Source organism: Sesamum indicum, linkage group LG6 (assembly GCF_026168435.1).
Source record: "Sesamum indicum cultivar Baizhima isolate 11 linkage group LG6, ASM2616843v1, whole genome shotgun sequence".
Lineage (NCBI taxonomy): Eukaryota > Viridiplantae > Streptophyta > Magnoliopsida > Lamiales > Pedaliaceae > Sesamum > Sesamum indicum.
This window is the reverse complement of record NC_142662.1, coordinates 7,682,599-7,703,735: the sequence shown is the minus strand read 5'-3', so window position 1 is coordinate 7,703,735 and position 21,137 is coordinate 7,682,599. Positions and strand designations below refer to the sequence as shown.

Here is a 21,137-nt window from a genome sequence, read left to right as displayed (position 1 = left end):
GGGAAACAAACAAGTGGGAGTTGAGTAGGAGTGGTGGTGGTGGCCTGGGGATCCGTTGATCACCATTTTGAAGCAACAAAAATTCCTTCTTCTTCATTAAAAACAAGAAAAGAGAAAGCTAAAGATCTTCACTTTCCCTATTCCCATGAGCGACATTTTGCCTTTCCCTTTTCCTTCTCATTTTGATCTCGAATCTTCATTTTTCCTCTGTTTTACCAAAATCTGTCTGTCACTCTCTTACCAACTTGGGATCAACCCTTCCCTTCTTTTTCAGTGCTTGTCACCATTCCAAATTCTGCTTTTTTCCCCCCACAAAATCCCATACATAAATATTTACATCATCAAATTCCAAAAAAAATCGATAAAGTAAGCTATAAGTACCAAAGTGTCTATCAATATGATCAAAAAGCATTATGAAAAAAAGACAACTATACTCGAAAAACAACGACAAAAAAATAAATAAATAAAATAGTGAAAAATGTAACAACTTAAAGAGAAATAATTAAACACAAATATTATTCCTATGTGGTTAGCGAATCAAACGACTAGCAATCGCAAGATTCTTGTCCAAATGAGTAGTTTCGTACACCGGGAGTTCTTGGCAATATCTATTGTTTCCAAACAACGCTAAGTGATCAAGTTCGAACAAATCCGAACTTGAATCACTCATTCCATCTTCATGGTCATCGTCTTCTTCGTCCTCATCATCGCGGATTTTACGAAACATGGAAAAATCATTACCCTTTTTGTTAAGATAGTAGCCCTTCAAAGCATTTTGTGCAGCCTCTTCCACCTTCCTGTTTTTCTCCCTTATGCTCGATTTCAGCTCTTCCAATGCATTTGGAGGCAGTGGAGACTTTGCGTGTCTGTCGGAATCTTCACCATATATGCACTTGTGCCCACAAGGCCTTGAATCTTCATCAACGATCACACTCACTGGATGGAATCTGACGCTTCTTTGAACCCCATTCCTCATCTTCTCCCTCGATTTTGGTGAATATTTGCTCAAACACGACCTGGAAAAGGAAGAAGCTGATGAACAAGTAGTCGATGAGGTCGCCTTTGGGGACTTCAAATCTTGAACTTGAAACTCTTTATTTGTATCAAGATTTTTAGACTTCTTCCCATTCGCATTGCTGAAAAGTGAGTTAATAAAGCTTGTTAGCCTCCCCCCTGGAGAAATAGGCTGCTTCACTTTCTTCAAATTGGCGTAAATCTTCAGGGCCCTGGACTTGGACTTCATCAACTCATCCTCCACTTTGTTTCTCAGCGGATTTTCGTAATCATCAAACAAAGAATCACAGTACTCTTCTCTTGGATTACTCTCACGGGCCGACACACCGGTCCGCACTGGCTTAGGCCTGCTGGAAAAACAAGAAACCTTGGGCTTATTCCTTGTGGAACCAAAGAACTCTGTGTCCGATGACGAGAGTGCACCAGAACTATCAGAAGAACTCGAAGTTGAACTGAAGAACAACAAATCATTGTCGTGCAATGACTTGTTGTCCAACTCAGGCAATAAAGGTGGCCTCGTTTTAGCCACAACTTTCTCATGAGCCTCCTTTTCCATCCATTTCTCAACCAAACAAGCCCTTCTAAAGCTTGCTCCGTCCTCTATGTTAGTAGCAGTAGTAGTAGTAGTATTCTTGGCCCTCAGACCACCCTGCCTGATCTTCACTGCTTTTTCCTTGTACGCCTTAAAATCCTCAGCATTTCCATCGATGGAACGGTAGATTTCGTCAAGAAGGGTGGAGGAGAAGGAAGGCATATTGTTCTGGCCCTTTCTTGATTTATAGTTTTGCTCTCTGTATAGTTTTTGGGTAGTGTACATTGTGTAGAAAGAAGGGATGGTGTGAACAGAAGAAAGAAGATTTGTAGTTGTGGGAGGAGGGAGAAAGTAGAGAGAGAAACAAAGTGAGAGAAATGACAAGGAAAATGGTACAACAACTTAAGCTTGAAGTTGAATGGGAAGACTGAAGAGAGAAGGGAATAGGGAAGGAAGGGAATAGGAAAGCCAGGAATATAAAGGAGAGTCAGCACGCGCGGTCTAAATTTAAGCCTCTGCCAGTTTGGCATTTGATTCCTGCCCTGTTACTCAATTCCCCAAACTACCCTTAAGTTTTAAGCAAGCTCTCCAATCCATATTTAATTTAGTTGACAAAATCGAAATTTCATCATAAAAAAAACTTACGGTTTCGAGTCCCAATAATATATGTAATATTGATCTATTTTAAAAGTAGTTGTCGGTCTATGATCTATTTTAATAGTAATTATTGATTAATTACACATATTTCATGTTGAGAATTGAAAATTATTATGTAATTGTATTTAATTTACTGAAAAAGAATATAATACACACAGTAGGAAAAAAAATGATTTTTTCAAATGCTAATATTAGTTTTTTTATTCTGGTTTATCATTTGTTCAGTCATTCAATGCTTGAATTTGAATTTCAAGCAATGAATATGGTTTCAAATTTTGATTTTTGCTACTTAGTTTTTGGTGATGGGGAAGGAAGAAATCATCATAATTCACATTGTAAGGAGGAAAATGGGAGCATGATCAGTTGATTACAGATATTTTGATTTTTGTACACTGTTGCAATAATTATTGGAATAATCTACGTACATTAGGACTGCCAAAAACGCAATAACAACTTTGTACTGTGGAGAAGACAACACTTTTGTAGGCTAAGAGAAGTGACTGAGTAAGAATGGGGCCGACTACATATATATATGTACATATTCTGATTTGTTGAAAGTGCGATTTAGTGGGGGGCAATTTACAGAATTGGTCCTCTCCTTCCGTAACTGTAGTAGTACTAATCGTTATAACACTTCTTTTGGAAAGAAAAAGCTGATGACTTTGGAAGTTGAGAAATGGGATGTGTTAATATGAACACACATCAATTTGTATTTTTCCTAAGGGTTTTTTTTTTTTTTTTTTTTTTTAGGGTAGTTGGACTAATCTTGTGATTCACCACCATGGAACTTTTTCATTAAGTAAAATGATTATAATTAAACCATAATCTCTCATTAATATGCTGCTAATGTTAAAGTAAAACAATAATCTACACGTTAGCGGAATTTAAACTCAATTTTTATAGTTATGAGAGCTCAATTTCGTCAATTAAATTAGGTGACATTGACCGACCGAGAAATTTTGAAAAGATAATATCTTATATAACTTTTTAGCCCTTCTATTTATTTTTAATTTTTTTTTGTAGCTCGAGTAATCCGTCATCTAAATTAATTCACTTGATTAAGATGATTTAATAATGAATCAAACGTTTTGAAATTCAATAAATGGAACAAATCACGGAATAATATAAAATCAAGAAAAACAAATAAAGAAGGTGGAAGAGAGAAGAAGACGGGCAATTGTAATTTGTAAGCAAGGAAAGAAATAAAAGATTTTTGGCAAAGAGAAGTAAAGTCATATTTATATGTTCACTTTCCGTAAATTAATTCACTATATTCTCATTTGATACCTTTTCCAAAAATGATACCATAAATATATATATATATATATATATATATATATATATAGCCCGTGTGCATGGCAAGTTAGGTATAAATGAATTAATGTTCTATTTCAAATTTAATTAATTAGTGATTTAATTGCCTTCAATATTGGTTATGTTGATTATAATATTGGAAATTGTATGTTTGTCTTTATTGTGTTTTCAGATTTTATATTTTATACCAATGATGTCTTAGTCTAATGATTAAAATCAAACTTCAATGAATAAGTTTAAAATTATAGATTCGAATCTCTTCAGACGTATGGTTATTTGTCTCGCTTTATGTTAATAATCTATTGTAATAAGCATGTATTCCATTTAATGTGAATTTATTGATCGAATCAATGTATTTTCAATTTATTAATATTAATGTAAATTCTATAATCGCCATCCGTATAAAACAAAAATTCAATAATGACACCTTAATTTTTAAATCAATCTAAATATATATTTAATTTAAATAATTATAGTTTATGTTTTATTCCCTTAATCAAAGTTGTTATATGTTTAAAGAGGCGTAATTAAGAAGAGAATGTAGGTGGGATGTGTAGTCATTTTCTTTTAAATGTATGGGAATCAAATAGGGGGCATCTTTTATCTCAAACTAAATTAATAAACATGCTCCAAATTTGGATAATTTATCCCTAACACGTACTTCAATAATTTGGCACCCCAACTACTAAATTAGAGACCACCGCACATGCACATGCACATACCAACTTAATTATTATTACTCACCAACTTTTGCAAAATTCCTTGTTACCAAACGAAACCGTATGCCCAACCACTCCAAATTTTAACTATACAATTATCAAATTTCAATGTTAAATCCCGTGAAAATTAATGTAATTTTACTATTTTTTTCCCAATTTAATTATAAAAAAATTGGGTGGCTTCAATAATATGGGTAATTACTACTACAGATCACGACATACGCTCAGAATTGTATGCCGTTATAAGGGTTTTTACAAGTTATCTACCGACACAATTCTCATATATGTCTTATAGATGAAATTGAATTCAACAATCATTTGATTAGAAATGAAATATCCATATTTCTTGAATCAAAACGAAAAAATATGTGATGAGGGTGCAATGGAGTCACATACTCATCTATTATTTCGATGCCATTATGCCAGAAGCTGCCTGACAGCGATTCGGCGGATTGTTCAGTTTGAATGGCCTAATAGAGAGTGGTTACGGGACGTTGAGTGGGCTGCAAGAAAATGGAGAGGAAAACATATGATTAACTTGGCTTATCGTGCACTTCTGGTTGCTTGCATTTACCACATTTGGAGAAAACGAAATTTGATACGCTTTGAGCAAACAGCGACCATCGAATTTAATAGCCACCATTATTATGGAAGATATTAGACAGAGGATTATCAGTGTTAATTTATCTCGTTCTATTAGTTCATATGTGTTATATAGATTATGGCATATCCCTTGGCCTGTCGAGGGAGAAACCACCAGTTGAGCACTGTTGTACTATACGATCTTATTTTATTAATAAAATTTACATTTACCCAAAAAGAAAAATTACACTTCTAATCGTCTTGATATATATGGGTGGGTGGGTGGGGGGGGGGGAGGAAGACATAATTATTTACTTATACTATATGCTTGTACGGATGTACTTTTTATAATCTCGGAGGTGTAAGAATATTTATAGCAATGTGAATTACTTCTTCTAGTTGAAGAAAGTTGACAAAAGGTCCAGCAAATGGCTTTTCATAATCATGGTAATTTGATGGAGAGGAGCCTGCGGAGGATAAATTTAAACGGGAGGAGCCTCATCAAGCTTCAAAATGGTAACAAAAATGTCTATTAACTACATTTAATTTCTTTTTACTTATTACTGTAAATGGTTGTAATTTAAATTTTAATCATGATGAGCTGATGTTAGGAGCCATAAAGTTAATTGGATTGGGTTTTCTATTTTATTCCATGTTGTATCTTTTATTTCATTTACTATATACACGCAATAGGTATAATTAAAGATAATATCATTTATTTTATTTAAAGAAAATTTTATATACATATATATATGTGTTATGTATATATATATTAATTGTCACAAAAGATACGATATAATTTAAAATAAAAAACTCATCAGTAAATTAGCTTCTTAATAATTATAGGAGGAGCCGTTCTTTTTTTTTTTGTGAATCGGTAATTAATAAATTCGTATTACATAAATTAAAATTATAATAAACTCATATTAAGTGATATAAATATTCAGTATACATTATAAGAAACTCATATTAAGTGATACAAATAACTACACATTTAATGAAATTCAAACTCATGATAATCATCAAAGCTCAACCTTAACGAGTATATTGAAATATGTGGTGATTAAGTGGGCAGTAAATAATTGAGGAGGAAGTACTGTTGGAAGCGGAGGCGTAAAAGAGAATGAAGGTGAAATAGAGAAAAAGCCTCAATTTTTTTTTAACTTTAATGATTGGGTTTTTCGAATCAAAAAGAAAAAGTGGAGGTCCAATTCTCAGGTTGTGACATCTGGATTTAGACATTAGACACACCAAAATTATTGAAAAAAAAATGTATGAAACAACTAGCGGATTCGTCTTGCAAAATATCTCTAATTGTTTGTCATTCGTCAAAGTTTCTTGAAATTATAAAAACCAACGACATAATAAATTAATTAATTAAATTTACCAAGATCGAATATTTATTGAGTTTGAAAAAACACCCGCATATTGAAGTGTCTTATGAGTTCGAGTTTTATGAATACGGATGTATCATCAACTTTTTATAGTAGTATTTTTTTATTTTTTTATATAGTTTGAATATATTTTAATACAGAATTTTAATATATTAGATGATGTCGTAACGAATCTCATTAGAAAAACAAAAACAAAAATATAAAAACAGCCGCACCCGCGCACGTGACAGTCACAACATGAAGTTCGGAACCTACGTTTGGAGTTATCCATGAATTTGGTACCGTAGAAATAAATCATCAAACAAAGAGAGCGACCCGAAAGTGAAATCTTGGATTCAAGCTAATTAATTGATCCCCCTTCCCATAAAAACAGGGGAAATTGGTTCGTGGAATGCCAGGTATTTGCCCCCGTAATCCTTGTCATGATCACATGCTCTTTCCTCTTTCGGATTTGCTAATGCTGATTCGAATTCAGACATTGGATGTGATCTTTGTAAGGCAACATCACTTTCCCTGCGGAAACCTTCAGACTTCTGCTCTTGTCCCTCTCATGTACCAAACAAATAATGGTCATCAACATATGTGCGAGTGTGTGTGTGTCATAAAGTTGGACAAATCCTCATCTTCTTGATTCATTTTGTTATACTTTTGAGTCCCTAAAACAAATTATGCACTCATCAAACCCCTCCCCTTTCTCATTCTTTATTATGAAATAAGCTTAAATAAGGAAGTAGGGCAGCCTTTTGACCATTGTTTTTTTAGGTGCCAAAGACTACATAAACCTAAATTTGAGTATAAAATGCTCATACGACTTTTTTGCTTCCACTTAATACGACATGATCCATTTTCTTTGATTGCAAATGAAGGAAATCAGTTATAATCCTTTGCGTAAACATACATATGATTTTGGATACATCAATGGTACAACCATTAGAAAAGATAATCATAGTACGTTGACGTATCATATGATCTGCATAGGAACGATTAAGTGATAATCAAATAGAAATATATTGTTTCTGTAAAAGATACATTAGGAGTTGGAGTCCCAAAACTCTGTTTATCAAAGGTTGTGGACAAGGAAAAGTCGAAATTTAGGGTGAGGACGACTGGTTTGAAGTGAAGTAGCAACGTTAATTTCTTGAGGATTAATAAAGCGACAACATATGGTGTATGGCATATGCATTAGTACGTTGTGCAATAGGCTTTGACTCCCCATGCCAATACCTTTGGACCATTTATGTCTTTCATCTTGCTATGAATCAGACATGATATCAAGACATATGGGCCATACAATGTTTCCTCTTACATTTCCCGTCAAGATACGCTGTGCATAAGTACTCAACCTTCATCCGACAATAATCAAACCTATATATATATATATATATTACCCTCCATCAAAAATATTAATATAATCAAAAGACTTTACATTAATAATGTAGCTGATAGTGCTATGTCGTACGTACACTAGACTAGATAAATTAAGGAAAAGTATGAAAGGGCTGCAGCTTGCGACTTGGCACGTGAGGAGAGCTAGGGCAACTTAATACTTACAGTTAGCAATTCCATCCCAGGTTTGATGAGTACTGATGATGGATCAGAGGGCTGTCTGACAAGAAGGTTAACACGGGACATCTTTGTTCTGCTCCTGTTTCTTTCTCCAACCATCTACAATTAATTTAATTCCAATTTTAGCATGTGGAAACAGGATTAATTGGGACTTAAGAGGATATATATATATATATATATACGTAGATCCAAGTTCAAATATGCATAGCATAGAAACAAACCATATTGTCTCCTGCTCCACACTTCGTTGAATTAATTAATGTAATATAATGGGGTAAATTACATTTTTTGTCCTCTATTCCAATTTTAGTCCCATACTAAGGGCAATTCGCACATTTGGTCCCGTAAGTGGATTTTTTTTCCAATTTCAGTCCCGGTTGGGGGTTTCTGTTAAAACTTAACGGCAGTTGCTGAAATCCGTTAGATGTTGTTAAATATGGAGGGAAAAAATATAGAATGGGCATTTCTTGCATCTTGCATCTCTGTGTTCTATATTTTTCTTTGTCTTTGGTTGATTGTTGTATTGTTACAGTATTGTACAGGCTGCTTTTTAATATTTTTTCACTTGATTGCTCAGGTTTTTGGTTGAAGATGGAATATTAACCATAACATAATATTACGTACAAAATTACATATTTCCAATTACAACATAATGATAGAGTAAAAAATACAGATTATATATCCTAAAATAGCAACCTAATATTGCCGAATACATGAAAAATTGGAGAATATACTCCAAAGAAAATTGACAAAGACTCAACCAAAGCAATATTTAAACAACACCATAAGCCAAGATACAACCAAAAAGTAAACTAAAATAGTTTGTCTTTGTTGCATCTGTGCAATTTTGTCCTCCATTCTATTCAGTTTTCGAAGCAATTTGGGTATGATAACCTTTGCCCTTACACACATCAGCGGATCTTCCCAACGAAAAAAACCACATCCGCTTCTTTTTTCCGTACACCCAAAAAACCTCCTACCTGGGTTGTCGTCGGTCCATGAGGTTTTCAAAATCGCAAGCCTTCCACAATGATAAAAATTTTCTCTATTACCAGCCATATTTTGTGAGATTTTTTCTACTAAATGCAAGAGAGAAATGAAGAAATGGGATTTAAATAGAAGGAAGAGGGTATAGTGTAATTTCCACCAAGTTGATTTTTCCTCCAATTCTCCATGCTTTCCCTCCAATTCTACATGTTTTCCCTCCATATTTAACAGCATTTAACGGATTTCAGCAGCTGCCGTTAAGTTTTAACGAAAATCCCCAACCGGGACTGAAATTGAAAAAAAAATCCACTTACGGGACCAAATGTGCGAATTGCCCTTAGTATGGGACTAAAATTGGAATCGGGTCCACTTATGGGACCAAAAATGTAATTTACCCTAATATAATGTATACACATACATCTTGATTAATTTAAAATATGAAATATAAAATTATATAAATTTAATATGATCATTAACATATATTATTTATGGGATTTATACCCGTCATCACTCTTAACTCATAATTACAAAGATATGAGATGTTATGAATTTTACGTTCAAAATTTTTGTTTACGTTGTAAAATGAAAACCTATTCAATTCGATCGATGAATATGAAATAGAATGTAAAATATTATTAATAGTTTGTGAATGGATTTGTTAGGAAATGGATCGGGTTAAGATGGATAACAGGTGGAATATGAAGGCGATAAAAGACACACGAATTTGTTAACCCAGTTTGGATATAAATCCTACGTCTGGGGACGATACCAAGCCAGGAGAAAAACACTCAAAGAGGAGGAAAATTGAGGAGTACAACACACACACACTTGTATGCAAGTCTTCACCACACGTGAAAGACAACACTCACCCTCGTCTCAACTCTTTCTTTTCTCTCTACTCTATTCTACTTTTCTCTATAAAACAATGCTAATAAGAGTAGTATATATAGCCATGACTTATCCTTTTTCCAACTCAACTTGGGATTTCTAAGTTGAATGGGGTTATCCTTCTCCAACTCAACTTTGAATCGGGTTATCCTTCTCCAACTCAACTTGGGAATTCTAAGTTGAATCAGGTTATCCTTTTCTTCTTCAAATCAATCTTCACAACTTAACAATCTCCCACTTGAAGATTGATTAGCTTTTCTCCACTTCTTTCTTGGTACCGCCGGGTTTGTCCACTCTAGTCATCAAGGCCAGTCGAAGCCGTACACAGCTTCAACTTCTCCATCGCAACCGCCTTGGTCAGCATGTCCGCAGGATTCTTTTCTCCTTGGATCTTCTCCAGCTGCAGTGCCTTCTTCTCCAGAAGTTGTCGGATGAAATGGTACTTGATCTCGATGTGCTTTGTCCGCGAATGGAACGCGGGATTCTTTGCCAGATGGATCGCACTCTGGCTATCGCTATGAAGAATCACATCTGCCTGAGGTTTCCCTAATTCACCCAAGAAGTGTTGCAGCCAAATGAGCTCCTTAGCCGCCTCAGTAACTGCCACGTACTCAGCTTCCGTCGTGGACAATGTGACAACCTTCTGCAGCTTTGAGACCCAGGATACGGCTGTACCGCCATATGTGAACACGTACCCTGTAGTGCTCCTCCTTTTGTCATAGTCACTCCCTGCAAAATCAGCGTCAACAAACCCAAACAAGGTAAGCTTGCCCTTACCAAACACCAATGCTCGGTCCTTAGTACCCCTTAGGTACCTAAGAATCCATTTCACAGCTTCCCAGTGCATCACTCCTGGATTGCTCATAAAACGGCTAACTACTCCCACTGCATGTGCTATATCCGGTCGAGTACAGATCATAGCATACATCAGGCTCCCAATTGCTGAGGCATACGGTGTGACTCTCATCTTTGCACGTTCGGAGTCAGTCTGGGGCGAATCACTGTTGGATAGTTTGAATTGATTTCCCAATGGCGTTCCAACCGGTTTTGCATTTTCCATCTTGAATCTGCATAATACCTTCTCAATATAATCAGATTGAGATAACCATAATTTACCAATACCTTTGTCCCTTGTGATTTTCATGCCCAATATCTGCCTTGCTTCGCCAAGATCTTTCATATCAAACTTTCTCGATAACTGATCCTTGAGCCTATTGATCTCCTTGACATTTGATCCTGCTATCAACATGTCATCAACATACAGGAGTAGAATGATAAAAGACTCATCGAACCTCTTCACGTAGCAGCAATGATCAGCATTGCATCTAGAGAAGCCTATCTCTAGCATGAAGTTGTCAAACTTCCTGTACCACTGCTGATGAGTGTCGAATCCACCAAAAATAATTCCTACGAACACTTTTGTAGATGTGTGAGTAGGGTCGAATCCACAGAGATTGGTTTTAAATTAATTCCTTCAAAAACGAAAATAATTAGGGGGAGTTTTGATTGGAAGAAGAATAAAACTAAAAAGCTAATAAAATTAGAAAAGATAAATATAAGAGAAGAGTATTCCAGTTAAAGATAGGATCACACTTAATTCCACGGTTGATCATAGATGCAAAGATAACAATTATTCATGATAGATAAATTGGTTATGGCAATTGGTACGACCTAACGACCTCACCTTTCCTTACCTTGTGGATAGTCAAGGAACGTCCGTTGACTAAATCCCTAATCAGTAAACAACCTTGGGAACGTCCTCAAGATTTAATTTACCGACAGCATTAAGAACTAGAAAGGCCCAATTCTAACCAATAAATTCCTACGAGGATTTATTTAAGTTAGATTGTGCATTCCCCACAACATAATCGAAAACTTCTACATAATCAATTATGTTGTGTTACCACTAGTTATCGAACTAAACAAACAATTACGGATTTGAAAGTTCAATTGGCTAGGCAAATATTCTTGACAATAAATCAGATTATTTGTAATAAAAGCACAGAGAACAACACAAATACCAATATGAATAAAAGTAGAAAGCATAAATTAGATCTCACAACCCGTTGGATTTAAGCGTTCACCAAGTCTTCAACCGGAATGAGAGGTTTAGCTAGACATGCTCGTGGAAGAACGCATGAAAAGCAAAATAATATAAAAACGTAGAGAAATAAAAGAGTTCAAAAGTTGTTTCTTAAAGTGAATTACATCACCTATTTATAATAGCTAGATACCTAGTTCTACTAGGATTAGAAGTAGATTCCTAGTTGAACTAAAAGACTTATAGAGATAAAATTATAATCCTAGTTAAACTCTTCCTTCATCAGAGGTAGTCCAAGCAGTTCCAAACTCTTGCCAGAATTTGAGTTTGAGTCTTGTTTGAATTTCCATTTTGGTGCTTTTCTTCATTTTCCAATTCTTTTGTCCTAATGCTGCAAAATAATATTTAATTAGGAGCATTTGGTCACAAAATAGGCTAAAATATTATATAAAATAAGCACAAAATGCGATCCTATCAAATATCCCCCCACTTAACCCTTTGCTCGTCCTCGATGCAAAGAAATAGAGATAAAATAGTTGAAGAAGTTCAAACTTTATGGATCGCAGACGAAAGTAACAAGCAAGAATCTAGTTGAGTGTTCAAAGAATGACACATCATATGATAAAAGACAACTGAATAAGTTTCAAACAAGTTTTCACAAGATGATCTTCATGAAAACTAAGCGTGGAAACAAGTGGACTATGCTCTCATATCTCCCAATCTCTCAAGTGTTTTTGGTTGAGTGTTTCACTCAAATGCTTGCTATGAAAATGCTTCACCATAGGCTTGATTATACACCAAAATCTCCACCACTTATAAATATGCACACACTTGAATCAAGAGGTCTTATATTTTGGTTGTAATGGGGCTTTGGTTTGGGGGTAGGAAAAATAAGGAAAATGAGGTGAAAATCCAAGGAACTAAATTAGAGCACCAAGTAATAGATGTAGGAATCCAAGCTTTTCAAAATTGATTTATCTCATACTCTTTCATGTCCCACTTTCCTCGACTTGAGCTATGCCTTTCTTTCAAAGAGAGAAAATATATTTTTTTTTCTTCCTTTTTTTTTTTTTTTTTTTTGCCTTCCTTTTTTTTTTCTTTTTCTCTTTTTTTTTTGTAAGGCATTTTCTCTTTTCTTTTCTTTTGTTTTTTTAAGGCATAGAACAAGATTTTCATGTGACATGTTAGTTCATAAATGTCCTTTACAATAATTGAGATATCCCCCCACTTAATGTCAAAACATATACTTAGAATACATCTTTGTTTCCTTGACGCTCTACTAGTCCTTGGAAGGGCCAAACAAGGATAATAAAAAGACGTAGAGTTTGTTTATACTTGGGGTTGCATAACAAGGAATTAAGGCTTATAAGGCTCAAATGGGCTTACTAAGGGGATTTGTATGTAGGTGGTCTTTTTAAGCTAAAGGGGTTTTTATCCTAGCGCCTAATCATTTTCAAGTGTATGCATAAAGATGTGGCCTCGATATGGTTCAAAGCAAGTTCTAGGAAGACAAAATCATGAAGCATTATCTCTCGAGAAAAGAAAAATTGTAGATTTTTATGAGTGTATAGGCTCAAAAATTCCTCTCTAGGTAGGTTATGTCCACCAATTTTCCACATTCAATTTTCAAATTAAATCACCATTTGCAAAAATAAGTTCTTAACCGTAAGTTGTCAGGAGTCATTAGATGCACATCCTTATCACACATTACCAAATTATTACTTGATTAACCTAAGTCTTTGATCATAAAGCTAGTGTGAGAACAAGATAAAATAATATTTGCTTCAACAAATATGGAAGGGGTAGCAAGCATCAATCAAAATAATTAATCCACCAAGACTCATTTTCTATCAAAACAATCAAAACACCTTCCCCCCACTTAATTCCACATTGTCCCCAATGTGGTAAGCATGCATATCTAGGACGATAAAATAAGAGAAAGGGAGAAAGAGAGCGTCCCTTAGTGATTCGGGAGTAGGTGGTGGAACTGCGGGAGCTCGAGAATTGTGAGGCTTTGAATGAGAAGGAGAGTCCCTTGTGGATGCTCATACCTTTTGACCTGCAAAAATCGATTTTAGTGGTATCACAACATTCACAAGAGGTTAGATGAGAGAGAAATAAATAACTGAGAAAAAGAAAAAGGGACATGGGTTGCCTCCCAAGAAGCGCCTTTCTTTAACGTCTTTGGCTAGACGGGATGGTGTTTCTAGGTGATGGTGGGTTCCATGAGTTGTATTTTGTCTACTAAAGTTGATTGAAAACCTTCGTAGAATGGTTTAAGCCTATGCCCATTCACCGTGAACACTTTTTGAGTGGTTGGACTTTTGATTTCAACTGCACCATGAGGAAAAATATGAGTCACAACAAAAGGTCCAATCCAACGAGAACGCAGCTTACCCGGAAAAAGTTTAAGTTTGGAATGAAAAAGCAGCACTTTTTGCCCAACAACAAAGACTTTTCTTGAGATGGCTTGATCATGGAAAATTTTAGTCTTGTCTTTATAGATCCTTGAGTTTTCGTAAGCGTCATTTCGAATTTCCTCAAGCTCTTGGAGTTGCAATTTTCTTTGACACCCCGTCTCATCCATCGTCATGTTGAGTTGTTTGATTGCCCAAAAAGCCCTATGCTCAAGTTCAACAGGAAGATGACAAGGTTTACCAAAAACTAAACGGTACGGGGACATACCTATTGGAGTCTTGTATGCAGTGCGGTAAGCCCATAACGCATCATCCAAGCGAACGCTCCAATCCTTGCGATTGGGATTGACCGTCTTTTCAAGTATGGACTTGATCTCACGATTGGAGACTTCGGCTTGACCATTTGTTTGCGGGTGGTAGGCAGTGGAGACTCGATGAGTTACATTGTACTTTTTGAACAAAGCACTTACCATCTTATTGCAAAAGTGAGTCCCTCGATCACTAATGATGGCTCTAGGCATCCCATACCGAGAAAAGATGTTAGTCTTCACAAAATCTATGACAGTTTTAGCATCATCCGTACCTGTGGCTTTTGCTTCAATCCACTTAGATACATAATCTACCCCAAGAATGATGTAAGATTTACCAAAGGATGAGGGAAATGGTCCCATAAAATCAATTCCCCATACATCAAAGATTTCACACACAAGTATGGAGGTTAGGGGCATTTGATCACGGGGACCGAGATTTCCCGTCATTTGACAATTCTTACAAGATTTGCAGAATAGATAGGAATCCTTAAACAAATTTGGCCAAAATAAACCACATTCTAACACTTTCAATGCTGTTCGTTTAGGCCCAAAATGCCCCCCACAAGCATGAGAGTGACAAAATTCAAGAATAGACGTAACTTCGGATTCGGGTACGCACCTCCTTATGATTTGATCTGAGCAATACTTCCACAAATATGGATCGTCCCACACATAGTACTTTGCATCACTTCTAATTTTTTCTCTTTTTGCTCTAGACAAATCATTAGGCAAAGCATTAGTAGCAAGGAAATTTACTAGATCAGCGTACCATGGGATTATTCCTTGTGTGGCGAGGAGTTGTTCATCCGGGAATTCATCTTTTAAAGGGGGTGAATGTCCGTCGATTATTAATCGACTGAGATGGTCGGCAACGAGATTTTCCGCCCCCTTTTTGTCCTTAATGGTTAAGTCAAACTCTTGTAGTAAGAGTATCCACCGTATGAGCCTTGGCTTTGCGTCTTTTTTTGACAAGAGGTACCTAAGTGCTGCATGATCAGAATAAACAATCACTTTAGTACCAAGCAAATAAGAACGAAACTTTTCTAAAGCAAAGACAACAGCTAATAGTTCTTTTTCCGTGGTGGTGTAATTGCTTTGAGTGTTGTCTAACATCCTTGAAGCGTAGTAGATGACATGAGGGTCCTTTCCAACTCGTTGGCCTAGAACGGCGCCAATAGCATGGTTGCTTGCATCACACATGACCTCAAATGGTAGTTTCCAATTTGGAGGTTGAATTATTGGTGCGGAGGTCAAAGAATCTTTCAACTTGTCGAATGCCAGTTTGCATGCTTCATCAAACACGAATGTCTCATCCTTTTGCAACAACTTGCACAGGGGTTGAGTTATCTTGGAGAAATCCTTAATGAACCGTCTATAAAATCCTGCATGACCAAGAAAAGAGCGAATCTCCCGCACACTAGCGGGGTAAGGTAGGGATTTTATGACATCAATTTTAGCTGGATCGACTTCTATTCCTTTAGAAGATACGATATGCCCCAAAATCAAACCTTGATCAACCATAAAATGACACTTTTCATAATTAAGCACAAGGTTCTTCTCTATGCACCTTTCAAGAACTTTAGCCAATTTTCCCAAACAATCATTGAAAGAATTTCCATAAACAGTAAAATCATCCATGAATACCTCTATGAATTGTTCCACATAGTCAGAAAAAATGCTTACCATACATCTTTGGAATGTGGCGGGTGCATTGCATAAGCCGAAGGGCATTCGTCGATAGGCAAATGTGCCGAAGGGGCACGTGAAGGTTGTTTTGTCTTGGTCGGCTGGTGCCACGGGTATTTGATGAAAACCTGAGTAGCCATCAAGACAACAATAATGAGAACGCCCAGCTAACCTTTCTAACATTTGATCAATAAAAGGAAGTGGAAAATGATCCTTTCTAGTGGATGCATTGAGTTTTCTATAATCAATACATACACGCCAACCATTTTGAACACGAGTGGGTATCAAATTTCCAAAAGAATTTTCAACCACAGTGATACCCGTTTTCTTAGGCACAACTTGAGTAGGACTTATCCATTCACTGTCAGAAATAGGAAAGATTATACCTGCATCAAGAAGTTTTAAAATTTCTTTCTTTACCACTTCCATCATAGGCGGGTTCAATCGACGTTGTGCCTCTCGTGATGGTTTGGCTCCTTCTTCAAGTAGAATCCTATGCATGCACGTAGAAGGGCTTAGCCCCTTGATGTCAGCTATGGTCCAACCAATGGCCTCTCGGAACTCTCGAAGCACATGGATCAATTTTTCCTCTTCTAAGGAGGAAAGCTTGCTAGAGATGATCACCGGTAGAGTGTCGTTTTCTCCTAAGAAGGCATACTTTAGATGCTTGGGTAATTCCTTCAACTCCAAAGTAGGTGCCTGCAAGATAGAAGGGACAAGTTTAGTATGAGATTGTGGCAATTCAATGAAAGCAAGATTGGAGGGTAAAGGTGGAAGGGCTTCAAATTCGAAGACGCTTTCTCCTATGTTTGGATCGAGTGCTATAAAGTCCTCCAAAAGTTGCACTTGTGTGGGTGTGAGGCTCCTTTCTAGCACTAACTTGGCGTGGTCTTCATTATCATAATTTGTCAATTCCTGCACAACAGGGTCAAGTGCATCCAAAAAGAAAGCAGTAGGTACATCACTAGGATATCGCATGGATTCATATATATTAAATCTTATAATTTCACCATCAAATTCCATAGTGAGAGTACCATTGTGGACATCAATTTTTGTTCTAGCGGTTTTAAGAAATGGCCTTCCTAACAAAATAGATGTAGAATTGGGGGAGTTATCTTCCCTCATATCTATCACAAAGAAATCAGCAGGAAAAACCAATTCATTAACTTCTACTAAAACATCTTCAAGGACTCCTTCAGGATAAACAATAGAACGATCAGCAAGTTGAATCACAACACCCGTTTCTTTTAATGGACCAACATTCAAAGATTTAAAGATAGTAAGAGGCATGACATTTATAGAAGCACCCAAATCACACATGGCTCTCTTAATACCTATTAAACCAATTTTACAAGGGATAGAAAACATACCGGGGTCTTTGCATTTGGGGGGTAGTTTTTGTTGGAGAATTGCAGACACATTCTCCCCCATACTTACCCTTTCATTGCCTTTCAACTTTCCTTTGTTGTTGCCCAGAAAATCTACCAACGGCGTCAGCATGTTCGGTTGATTCTTCGTGAAGTGTAGGACAAGCGTCGGTGTAATGTCCCGAAGATGTACATATCCCACAAGTTTTAGCTTGTTGAATGCTTCCCCCTATAAATTTTTCAACAAGAGAAGTAAGTTTATCCAAACGTTCATCAAGAGAAGTACTTACCTCGTTTACCCTTTGTGGGGGGTTGTTGTTTCTATTACCGAATTGTTGATTATTAGCCGCCATGGTTGTGATTAGTTTGCGTGCTTCAGTAGGAGTTTTGTCATACAAAGCACCTCCACTAGCTGCATCCACCAAGCTTCTATTTGCCTCAGACAATCCTTCATAAAAATATTGAATTAGAAGATGGTCGGGAATTTGGTGATGAGGGCAACTCTCCACCAATTGTTTGAATCTTCCCCAATACTCATAGAAACTTTCACCGGAGAATTGGCGTATTCCACTTATTTCCTTCCGGATGTTTGTAGTCCTTGAAGCGGGGAAGTAGTTCTCAAGAAATAGTTTCTTGAGTTCGTTCCAACTAACAATAGATCCCGAAGGTAAGGAGTAGAGCCAATCTTTTGCTTTATCGCCCAATGAGAATGGAAAAGCTCTTAGCTTGACTTGTTCTTCGGTGACTCCTTGAGGTCTCATGCCGGAACACACCACATGAAATTCTTTAAGGTGTTTGTGTGGGTCTTCACCTGCAAGGCCACGAAAAATGGGAAGTAAGTGGATGAGACCGGATTTAAGTTCAAAATCAACATCTAAATTAGGATATTCAATGCAGAGTGGTTGTTGATTTAAGTCAAGCGAAGTCATCTCTTTGATAGTTCGTTCGGGATTATGGGCCATGACTTCGTTTTTAGAGTCGTTAGACGTGGACACATCTAACTCAGAATTTGTTGGTGGTTTGGAAGAAGTAGAAGCCTCTTCCTTATGTCGCTTGGTTTCTTTTCGAAGTCTACGAGTGGTTTTCTCGATCTCTGGATCAAATTCAAGTTCACCTGTACGAGAAGAACGTGACATAAAACCAAGTAACAAGAAAAAGAAATTAATTTAAAGACACCATTCCCCGGCAACGGCGCCAAAATTTGATGAGTGTCGAATCCACCAAAAATAATTCCTACGAACACTTTTGTAGATGTGTGAGTAGGGTCGAATCCACAGAGATTGGTTTTAAATTAATTCCTTCAAAAACGAAAATAATTAGGGGGAGTTTTGATTGGAAGAAGAATAAAACTAAAAAGCTAATAAAATTAGAAAAGATAAATATAAGAGAAGAGTATTCCAGTTAAAGATAGGATCACACTTAATTCCACGGTTGATCATAGATGCAAAGATAACAATTATTCATGATAGATAAATTGGTTATGGCAATTGGTACGACCTAACGACCTCACCTTTCCTTACCTTGTGGATAGTCAAGGAACGTCCGTTGACTAAATCCCTAATCAGTAAACAACCTTGGGAACGTCCTCAAGATTTAATTTACCGACAGCATTAAGAACTAGAAAGGCCCAATTCTAACCAATAAATTCCTACGAGGATTTATTTAAGTTAGATTGTGCATTCCCCACAACATAATCGAAAACTTCTACATAATCAATTATGTTGTGTTACCACTAGTTATCGAACTAAACAAACAATTACGGATTTGAAAGTTCAATTGGCTAGGCAAATATTCTTGACAATAAATCAGATTATTTGTAATAAAAGCACAGAGAACAACACAAATACCAATATGAATAAAAGTAGAAAGCATAAATTAGATCTCACAACCCGTTGGATTTAAGCGTTCACCAAGTCTTCAACCGGAATGAGAGGTTTAGCTAGACATGCTCGTGGAAGAACGCATGAAAAGCAAAATAATATAAAAACGTAGAGAAATAAAAGAGTTCAAAAGTTGTTTCTTAAAGTGAATTACATCACCTATTTATAATAGCTAGATACCTAGTTCTACTAGGATTAGAAGTAGATTCCTAGTTGAACTAAAAGACTTATAGAGATAAAATTATAATCCTAGTTAAACTCTTCCTTCATCAGAGGTAGTCCAAGCAGTTCCAAACTCTTGCCAGAATTTGAGTTTGAGTCTTGTTTGAATTTCCATTTTGGTGCTTTTCTTCATTTTCCAATTCTTTTGTCCTAATGCTGCAAAATAATATTTAATTAGGAGCATTTGGTCACAAAATAGGCTAAAATATTATATAAAATAAGCACAAAATGCGATCCTATCAACTGCCGCGGAGCCTGTTTCAATCCATACAGGCTTTTCTTCAAGCGACACACCTGCTGATCATCTCCATTATACCCCTCTGGTTGTACCATGTATATCTCCTCCTCAAGATCCCCGTGTAGGAAGGCTGTCTTTACATCCATCTGTTGTAGCTCCAAGTTCTCTGCCGCTACCATGCTCAACACAAGACGAATAGTAGTTAACTTGACAACAGGTGTAAAAACATCAGTAAAGTCAATACCGTATCTTTGTTGGAATCCCTTTACTACGAGTCTTGCCTTGTACCGCTTCTTCCCGTCTGATTCTTCCTTAACCCGATAGACCCATCTTGTCTGTAGGGCCTTCTTTCCTTTTGGGAGCTGACACAATTCCCATGTGTTGTTTTTCTTCAACGAGTTCATCTCGTCGTTCATCGCAAGCTCCCACTTGCTCTTGTGGACATCATTGACTGCCTCTGCGTAACATTCGGGTTCTCCACAATCAGACAAAAGCAAGTAATAAAGAGAGGGGGAGTACCTATCTGGGGCCCTTCTCAGCCTCGGTTCTCGACCCAGTGCCAAGGGTGTGCTGCTTTCAGTAATCGGTTCCTCCGATACTGGTTCTGACTCTATCTCCGTCTGTTCGGTTTCGTCCGTCTGAACTCCCACTGAATCTGTATCTGTTGGTCTCATGATCCCGGAATTTGAAATATCGAGATCAACAAATTCCCTTTCCTTCTTGTCATCGTCCGGGCTTACCTTCCTGTCGTTGTACATTACATCCTCATTGAATATAACATTCCTACTACGAATTATTTTCCGGTTTTGATCATCCCAGAATCTATACCCAAATTCGTCAGTCCCATACCCAATGAATGTACATTTAATCGACTTAGCATCCAGCTTAGTCCGATCATCGTTCAAAATATAGGCTGAACAACCAAACGTACGTAAGAAAGAAAGATCCACTTTCTTACCACTCCATACCTCTTCTGGTATCCTGTTGTTCAACGGGACAGAAGGCCCTCGATTGATCAAGAAAGCAGCCGTGTTGACTGCATCTGCCCAAAACATCTTTGGTAGTCCGCTCTTCAATCGCATGCATCTCGCACGCTCATTCAGTGTTCTGTTCATCCTCTCAGCAACGCCATTTTGTTGAGGTGTCCCCGGGATTGTTTTCTGCATTCGGATTCCATGGTCGGCGCAGTAATTCTTGATACCTTCACTGCTGTACTCGCCACCATTATCCGATCTGAGACATTTCACTTGTAGACCTGTCTCATTTTCCACTAGTGCCCTCCATCTCCTGAATGTATCAAAGGCATCAGATTTTCTTTTTAA

At 36.8% G+C, this 21,137-nt stretch overlaps 2 protein-coding genes across 2 annotated transcripts; both read right to left on the bottom strand.

The window, feature by feature from the left end:
* Positions 1–378: 378 nt before the first annotated feature.
* Positions 379–2,011, bottom strand: LOC105165040 (protein BIG GRAIN 1-like B). Its single transcript, XM_011083917.2, has one exon. The coding sequence runs from the start codon at positions 1,829–1,831 to the stop codon at positions 530–532; it is 1,302 nt and encodes a 433-aa protein (XP_011082219.1). The 5' UTR covers positions 1,832–2,011; the 3' UTR covers positions 379–529.
* Positions 2,012–13,900: 11,889 nt separating this feature from the next.
* On the bottom strand, positions 13,901–20,489 carry LOC148787690 (uncharacterized). The gene is made up of 5 exons (XM_088881070.1): positions 20,249–20,489; positions 17,766–18,589; positions 17,557–17,704; positions 16,372–17,442; positions 13,901–15,897 (listed from the first exon to the last, which is right to left on the bottom strand). The coding sequence occupies exons 1-5, from the start codon at positions 20,487–20,489 to the stop codon at positions 13,901–13,903; spliced, it is 4,281 nt and encodes a 1,426-aa protein (XP_088737196.1).
* Positions 20,490–21,137: the final 648 nt, after the last annotated feature.